At 35.4% G+C, this 9,361-nt stretch overlaps 1 protein-coding gene across 2 annotated transcripts; it reads right to left on the reverse strand.

The window, feature by feature from the left end:
* Nucleotides 1-3,110: 3,110 nt before the first annotated feature.
* Nucleotides 3,111-9,006, reverse strand: LOC21396084 (homeobox-leucine zipper protein MERISTEM L1). 2 transcript variants are annotated; one of them, XM_024168925.1, is made up of 12 exons: nucleotides 8,150-9,006; nucleotides 7,220-7,507; nucleotides 6,990-7,107; nucleotides 6,683-6,871; nucleotides 6,152-6,472; nucleotides 5,929-6,030; nucleotides 5,596-5,796; nucleotides 5,320-5,494; nucleotides 4,934-5,205; nucleotides 4,538-4,633; nucleotides 4,024-4,420; nucleotides 3,111-3,644 (listed from the first exon to the last, which is right to left on the reverse strand). In XM_024168925.1, the coding sequence occupies exons 2-11, from the start codon at nucleotides 7,438-7,440 to the stop codon at nucleotides 4,046-4,048; spliced, it is 2,070 nt and encodes a 689-aa protein (XP_024024693.1). In that variant the 5' UTR covers nucleotides 7,441-7,507; nucleotides 8,150-9,006; the 3' UTR covers nucleotides 3,111-3,644; nucleotides 4,024-4,045. The 2 variants fall into 2 exon arrangements, with proteins under 2 accessions (XP_024024693.1, XP_024024692.1); XM_024168924.1 differs by having other exon boundaries at nucleotides 6,152-6,595.
* Between the last annotated feature and the right edge of the window lie 355 nt (nucleotides 9,007-9,361).

A 9,361-nucleotide genomic window follows, 5' to 3' on the forward strand; every position in this document is an offset into this window, starting at 1 on the left:
TTTTTTTTTTTTTTTTTTCAATGTGATGCATGCTTATCAAGTGATTTAAAATCATCTGATGAATTCCTATCTATCGAATACTTTATACAAGCTTGAAAGGTGTTAAAGGACTCTAGTATTCTTACAAGAATAGGCATTGCCTTGTAAATATTTTAGAATTTACGAACATTTTTTTTTTTTTTTTTTTTTTGCTGATCGAATTTACGAACTTGATCTAATGCGGAAATTTCATACATGAATGCTACCATTACCCTTCTACCCCTTTTATATGGTAATATAATGTACTAGTGATTATTGGGGCACCTTTTTATGTACAGTTTCCCTCCTTCTATTTTTAGTTTACACCTGTAAACTATTTTTTCTTCAAAAAGAAATATTTAGTTTCGTAAATAACCTATCAAACATCTTCCAAATTTTAAATGATTTATTTCATTGATCATAAATTATATAAAAATGTTAAAAATACCCACTATGTTTGTGATACTAACAAAATGATGATATTAAGCGATGTATAATTTAAAAATGCCGTTTGATTTTAGGTCAATTAGCCATCTAAACTGTTGGTTTGCGTTAATTTACTCTCAATTTAGTCTCTGAAAATATTTTTCTTGTAGAATAAATAATTATCTCCAGACCAATTTGTCAAGAAGACAAATATGTATAATATAACAGTGTAACCATAAATAATATAGCTAACGTAAAAGCAATTTAGTATCGGCCGGGTTGAACCAATAATCAAATGAATGAAATCTCCAATATCTTATTTTCTAATTTTGCACAAAAATTTATTAGATTAAACATGTGCCTACTTATTTTCACAACGACACAATACATCAATGTACTACTAATTATAGTCACAACAAATCGTATCTTACAAAATAAAATTTCATATATGTTTGGCCATTAAGCTAGCTAGCAATGCAGCAATATTATATATACTCCGCCAATATTGCTGACTTCTTCTCACCCACAAAGCAAATATTAGGACAAACAAAGAAACTTCTGTAAACTGTTGACTTTGTGACAAGTACCTTATATATTATATACTTGCTTTTGCCAAGAAATCATTTATATATACATGCATATCAACGCATATCCATATGCACACACACAGAATTAAATGACCCTAACTACTCTATATAATATCACTCACAGCGAACTCTACGGTACAAAGTAAGCAAATAATATTGCCCAACTACAAACGTCACTATATTTCTACATATCCTTTAGGCCCCGTATGATGCGCAGAATAGGAACATATTGGATAGTATAGTTTTAGAGCAATGACTTAGAATTTATAGAAAAAGGATAGGATTAGATTTTTATTTAATCCAATCTGATGTTTGGTGTTGTCGTTTGATAACGTTGGGAGAAGCAATAAACTTCTTAATGAAAAGGACCAGAGTAGGAGGGAAAGCATAAATTTTGGACCGAGGGACCATTTTGTCTATCACTATAATATATATATATATATATATATATATATACACACACACTCACGGTTCCTCTCTCTCACTCTCTCCCATTATGATATTCATTTTTTTAAAAAGAAAATGATACCCAATTTACTTATCTACCAGAATTACAATTAATGTAAGTCAATAATTATTTAATAGTCATTTTAATAATTACATTGATAGTATTACTATTTCTAATTTTAGGAAGCACTAGAAAGGGAAATGGGCTGTTTCTTATTACACTATTGAATAGTTAAGTAAACACTTTAAAAGGAATCAATAATCTTTATTTTTATTATTTTACTTTCAACTTTAATCTCATTACTTTTTCATTACATTTTTTTAGGGTTTGGTAATCGCACCTAATATGTTGTACTGTGATTTTTTCATTCAAATTAACCTCCACAATCTCAACTTTCTTCATTCCAAGAAGTGTAATGAATTTCCTCTAGTTGGAGGAATGAAGTTCAAATTTCTCAACTCATATGCAAACGAATAGTGATGATGAGGTAAAAGTCACATAAACTGAAAACCATTTAAGATTGCAGCAAAGTTCAACTGGAGCAATAACTATACGAGTCATATTCGCCACCAGATACATGCAATCATATCGTGGTTTGAGAGAGTAAACTGATTACTGATCCCTCTGAGTCTGAGTAGCTATATATATAGAGATCAGTATTATTTATTATTAATATACAGCGTAAGTGCAATTGGCACCAACTATATTTATGACCCTTTCGAATCTTTATTTTAGCGGTATCTAACTAAACACGTTTATATATATATGTATATATATATATATATGTATATACTGAATTATTGTTCTCAACAACCCTTGACGTTCAACTCATAAATTTCCCTTTGGTATGACATAAAATTAGAGGGTACATGGTTTATTGCAACTGGGATCTAGAGCGTATTTATGAACTGTACAGATTTTTTCATATTGTGTGTAATACGACCCTACATATATATGATGAAGTAAAGACGCTTTCAAGTTGCAACTAAACCTGCCTGGGAAAATTGAAGTCTGTCAGCTCTCCTTTCCTTTTCCCTTCTTGATCACTAGTATTTATTAATTTATTTTCAAGATATCAGTTTTATATAACACGATTTAGGAAATAATAAAGTGCATATTTTCCAGTAAAACAACCTATTAATGGAATTTTACAAATCTTTGTCATTTGATCGAAAGTCGATTTGATAATAACTAAATGATGGGTTTTAAGTTTATCCGGTATTTGATTTCAGATCGTTTTATTTAGAATAATGATATAGAACATCGGAGTTGCAAAACATCACCGTCTAATAAAAAGTGAGTATCAAACTCATATTCTATATTAGTGGTAGTGTTTAACATCGGTGGTACCTCCGAGCACTTTTTTATTATTTATCACCAAAACTAAGCTCAAGAATCTTGGCTACTGCTAGTTAACAAATTGCATTTGGCAACAGTAGTTCCTTTTATTAGTTCAATACAAGTTAAAGCCTGAATTGTAATACTCATGGCTCTATTTGGCAGGTCAAACTTGATGTCAGTGTTATCATCAACTCTAGCTAGTGACATTTTGATTATATTATAATAAATAAAGGTGCCATGGAGAAAGCGACAAGCTGTAATATGGAGATGAAAAACAATTAATTAATGTGGGCTACATTAATAATAGTCCTTCCTAGTAGCCTATTTAAAAGACTTACACATGACCATTTCAGGGGAGAAAAAGAAAAAGAAAAAGAAACACTTACACATGATGAGAAGGAAATTAAGGCTTCGACACTGGCCAGTTACAAAATTAACACTCCTAACAGCTCTAACTTAACCTCAAAAAACAAAGCAAAAGCGACAAAATTAACCCAACAGTTATTCTGAGTTTATTATGAACAATCACAAAGGCCTTAGTACTAATTTGAACATTTTTGTTAGGTGAAGTCAATACCCGAACCTATCATCCTTGCAGGCTATACTCCTTTTTACTTATTATAATAATAATAATTTTTTTTTTTTTTTGCTTTGTCTCCAAAATTCTATGCCCTCACAAAACACCACAAGGCAAGGATATTGTAAGGTGCGTTCTTGACTTCCTTCCTTTAGCTTGTTGTATTTGATGGTCAATCCCTTAGTAACCTAAACACCACCTTAATTTCTTCGTCTTTTCCCCTTCTCTTTTCCTTCTTTTATTATCACTGCCACGACAAAGGTAATTTTGTCAATCTTTTTTTTTTTTTTTAAAGAAAACAAAATGCAAAACATTCACGGCGATTACCACTATTGGATTCTCACCAATTACATCTTATTACATAATAACAATATATAGGTTCCTTAGATAATTTGGAGAGACAAGCTGTGAAATTTTAGCACATTCAACTACGTTGACACTGACTAAGGAACTCGTTCTACATCAAAACTCTGAACTAATTCATTAATAAAAAGAGAAAAAACATTATAAAAAAAAAAAATCAAGGCTAACAATACAAAACACATTCATATCAAGAGTCAAGACGTCAGTGATTCACTCGCTTAAAGAAATGGAAAAGAAAAAAGAAAAAAAGTCAACTGGCTCACCAGATTTAGGTTTTTGATGAAATTAAGCGTTTTCGCAGGTGATCACAGCAGCTCTTATTCTTTCAACCGTACACTTGATGAGATTGTTAACAGTTGCCACTGATCCGAGAGAGAGTTTCGCTGTGGGAACTGAATCCACCAAGATTTGAAACGCTACAGTGAGTAGAGAGCCACCTGATCCAACCTCCAAGATTCCACCTCCGGCATTGAAATTAGTAGGCCCGTCAGGAAGTATTGCAAAACCCGACGGCAAAAGCGCGACGTAATCGGGGTCTCCGCCACTCAACACCACGTTCATAGCCACGATGTCAACCGGTGCATAGATCACGTATGACCCTGTGGAATCGGTGCAACTCTCTTGGAGTATCAGCATGTTGCTCTGGCTAGAATTTGCACTCTACAGTAGACACAGAACAGTTCATCATGGAAAGAACCGGGGAAAAAGAATTCTAACAAATATAACATGAAATGAAATAAGGGATAATAAATTTGTTTTGAGCTTGTTTGTTCTTACATTTACGCGTAGTAAAGAGACACAGTTGCCAGGATCTCGCCCGTTTGCTATATGTGCCATCTCTTGGACGAGGCCACCGTTTGAGAGGATATCCCACTACAATTAGTAGTAAATACACCATAAAATGTGTGAGTGTGTTATTGATGAATTTTTTTTTTTTTTTTCAATTTATTTGAACGTTGAGAAGGATAACTGACATTGCGTAATTGACATATTATATTAAGTTGGCATCCACCAGTAATAAATTTGTCGAAGCATCAATCTAGTATGACTAGAATGGTTCCTAATATCATGTGTTAATTCTGATACCTATAAATTGTTACATAGACCGGTAACGTATAATTTTCTAGTTATCTTATGAACCAAATTTGTGTCAACTCTATATACGGTGTGTACCTCGCTCCGAGAATTCTCATCTCGGAGAAAATCAAAAAGTCTCTTTGGTGGAACTGGAAGCCAGAACGAAGTCGCCGCGCTTAGCACAATGCCAGGAGGCCTGCCTGGATCATCCATACTCTTTCTGGTCATGACCCTTACGTCGTCGGAGCCTGTTGCCGATAATGTCGTCCACGCATGAGCAGTTGAAGCACCAACACCAACACAAAAGCTCATCACCATTCTCTCCGCCAGTTTCAACATACTTTTCCTTCCTTCCGGGCTTGTTATTACTGCACCACCAAAAAAAAAAAAAGAATCAAATATTGGTGTAAAGTAATTAGACATTATTATATCCAAAATAGTACACATAGAAGGTAATGAATATATTTATGTATTAATTGTACCACACAGATTTTCAGCTGGAATGTTACTGGCCATTGAACTTGCAAGTCGTTCACATTGTCGGTCCAGAGTAGCCACCCAACGTTTTGCTCCAAAGGCAAGACCAGAGTTAACTAGTGGTCTATAGATGTTATGAACGGCTCTATCATCCACTTCAACATGTTCAACCCAAATGACCTAAAAAAATTAAAAATTAAGCACGTGTTTCACATTGAATTAGTACTACAATGGCAAATTAACTGTCACAAATAAAATATTAATGAGGTAAAATTGCTTGCCTTTGAATAACCATTTGGCAATTCTTGGATTAAGCAACCGGAGGGCCTTCTTCGGCTCGTAGGAATTGGGCTCGGACGAAGATTATCCAACGAAACATCGACAACGGCCCAAGTTCCATCAGCGTGCTGTTTACAGTACCTTACGAAGTAATTCTCACGGGTTGGAACCAATGGTGAGGGTACTTGGAACTCAGATGTCATCTAATTATAAACGCAAAAAAACATTTTTTTTTAAATGAGTAATAAGAAACATAGGGTACAATTTATTACTATACGCTGAACAAAATAGTTAGACTAATGCAAAGTTCTTTTTTTAGTTGTTGAATTCCGTACCACTTGCAAGGCTCCATTGTAGTTCCCTGCCACTCCAGTTGAGAGAATATCAAGTGTCATTGCTCTTGAGACAATGCCGCAAAATACAGTAGACCATTGCTTCTGCAAACAAGTCATTAATAATCATAAATGACTTCATCAATTAATTTCACGTTTTTTGTTTGGCAAAAATGAATGAGTGACATTTTTTTTTTGTTTGCTTTAATTTAAGGAAATAACTCACCACATCCATGAGAATCTCAACAAGGTGAGTGTGATTCATGATGACAACAGCTGATTCTCTAGACGCTTCCGATTTCATGCCTAATGGCTTAGGCCCAATTCCCCTGGGGAAACTCCTCAAGTACTCGTCTTCATTTATCATTTCACTTGAGCTGTTGTCACCAGGAATCCACAAGGGGTCTCCAGCCTGAGCCATTCTAACAAGTTCCTCCATGGCCGCCACCGCTAGCTCCACTATGATCGGCTTATCAGCCTCGGTGGGCACTGAGACTGACCGCAGAAGATCACTACTAGATCCGAACATTTCGCCTACAAAACCTGACTGAGACCCAAAATTCCCAGCCCCCATGTCAAGAGAACGGGAAGACACATGAGATGAGAGGTGAGAAAGCGAAGACAAAGGCTTGCCAACGTATTTAGCAGCGATCCCAGATATCCTATCAATCTATGAGAAAAATAGAGCTGAAACTGTTAGTACAGATTATATTTCGTTACGTTTTAAAATTTTCAATACAAAAATTAGATAATTTACCTCTTCACGTAAACGGGCATTTTCTATCCTGAGATGTTGCTCGTCAAAAGACATCTCACCAAGAGCAGCTGGGCCTCCGCAGTTAGGGCAAGTGGCGTTGCTTAGGGCTTCTTTGTACCTGTTGTTCTCAGCCCGAAGCTTTTCGTTTTCGGCTTTCAGGATTGAGTTCTCGTGGCGTTCATGTTGGGCCTAATGATCAAATGTTTTTTTTAGGGCACAATAGAAGGGAAGATAAAAGAGATCAAGTGAGCTATGCATGTTCTTAAAGCGATGTGTTTCTTCACAAGTACATATATATGAGTTATACCTTCATTTGAGTTCGCTTATTTTGGAACCAAAATTTCACTTGCAAAGGCTCTAAACCTAACTCACGGCTCAGCTCCTTTCTTTGCTTGTCATCTGGGTGAGGACACTCCTTAAAGAATCTGTGACATGATCAACTTAAGAATTAATTAATATAAAATAATTAATGAGATCCCATACAGGATAAACTCTAGATCTCTCTCTCTCTCTCTCTCTCTCTCTCTAGAGACTTACGCTTCCATTTCCTGGATTTGGCGCTGGGTGTGGCGGTGGTAACGTTTCTTTTTGGGACGTTGGTTCGGATCCTGGTCATCTCCGGATGGGGCGTCCATAGTTTCGGTGCCCGATTTAGTCTCAAGATCGTCATCTCGGACCTTTCCCAGCTCATTTTCCGAGCTTTTGTGGCTCATATCCAACAGATGATGGTGAGTCTCGAACATATTTGGCTGAAACATTTTTGCAGGAAAAATCCTAGGACTGATATCTTAATCTTCTTCTTTCTTTTTTTTTTTTTTTTTTAATCTGCCAAGAAAATCTTTTGTGTTAAACTTCACTACATAAGGAAAAAGGTCAAGAACGGTCAAAAAGTTAGTAACCCACTAGCTACAGAGTAAATCAAGTTTATTTTATATATACGGAAGCACCCAAGCCAGCCCAAATATTCCCACTGAAAAGAATAAGGAAAAAAACTAAGAGGTTGAGTAAAGACCAAGTTAAAAATCTATTATAATAAATGGCAGAGCTAGAAAATATAAGGCAAGTTTATCTACCGTGGAAGCAGAAATAAATGTACAAGAAAACGCCGTAAACAATGTATATATGCAATTCTCGTCCAACCCCAACTTTACTCGCATTCGTCTAGTTCTCCGTTTCTATCGAGAAACGGCTTTAATTTGCTTAAAATGTCTGAGATACTTGCTTAGACCAAAACTACTAGTTTGGTTTATACCATTTATTACGCTACTATATGGCTAATTAAGATTTAAAAAAACAATATATTAATCCCTCCAAAAATAATAATAAATAGGAGTACTGTATTATGATAAAAAAAATTTAGGAATTATTATACTAATAAAAGAACAATAAATCTTGTTAGCAAATCGCCGTAGCTGAGAAAAATCCATGGAAAAATGGACAAAAAATGGAAAAGAGAAGTAAATCTACCTGATTAGTTGTCAGCGGCGAAGATGACGACCGGAATACACTGAAAATTTCCTCCCTTTAAATGAAAGTTTCAGGTTATTCGGCGGAAGCATTTTTCCTGCTTGTATGATTGCATATATTCACTCTTCTACAAACCCTAGGCGATATTCATAATCTCTCTCTCTTCTTGGTTTGGTTTTCTCAAGAGAATTGACTTGACGCCTTCTGGGGTTGGTATTAATAAATTTTTAGCGTTGACCAAGTAAAGCTAAAAGCAATATTACTAGAAGTAACTGAAAAAAGATGAAATGGCTATGATTTGGGGCTTTCAAAAAGTGCTCAGCCTTTTCACTATTACGTGCCAAAAAACTAGATAGGAGTTGACGATTATGTGTATAGGTTTTTTGACTATATCCCCAATTTCAAACTCTTGAGACAACAAGATTGTAACGCCAACTAAGATCTCGGTGTACAGAAAGAAACCTCAATATTCTTCTCTTTTTATTTGCTAGAAAATAACGGAAAGAGTTTTTGGCTAAAGGTATCACAAGCTAAAAAGAGCTTCACGTATGAGAAAGAACGAGAAAGTTTCCTAGGAATACAGAGATATGAAAAGCGATATGGGTTTTAAAGGTTCGTAAAATTAGACCCTTTTCAGATCAGTACTTCTCGCCAGAAAACTAGTTTTGTGGGGAGCTGAAGAGTGGGTTTTATGGGTGTTGATAATGGAGTTAATGTTTGATCAGCATGTTTTAAGAAAAAGTGTTAAAGAGGAAGAGAAGAATATTGCAGTGGTGATGAAGAAGATAGGGAAGAAACGGACGAGGAAAAAGAGGAGACAATATCGAGAGAGAGAGAGAGAGAGAGAAGAAGAAGAAGAAAACAGATGGAGAGGATGTGGCAGCAAGAGGAGTTATTGCATGCAGGCGTATTGAGATGGTGCAATTGCATTTATGGAGGCAAGGAAAAGGTGTAAATGCTCAGCCAGAAAAAGGGGGGGAGAGAGAGAGAGAGAGAGAGAGAGTTGGAATCACATCCTCATGTTTTAAATTTTGTTCCGGGGCGGGGTATAGTGACACGAATTTCGGCTGCAACCTTTTCTAGTCCTATCTCTCTCAAAAATGAAAAACAAAAACAAAAGACTTTCGAGCTTTAACTTTGCTCAATAGTTTCTCCTCGAACAGAAAAAAAAAAAAAAACTTTGGTGTGACTGACTGATATTAAAGTGATTAT

Source organism: Morus notabilis, unplaced genomic scaffold, assembly GCF_000414095.1.
Source record: "Morus notabilis unplaced genomic scaffold, ASM41409v2 Scaffold637, whole genome shotgun sequence".
NCBI classification, from domain to species: Eukaryota; Viridiplantae; Streptophyta; class Magnoliopsida; order Rosales; family Moraceae; genus Morus; species Morus notabilis.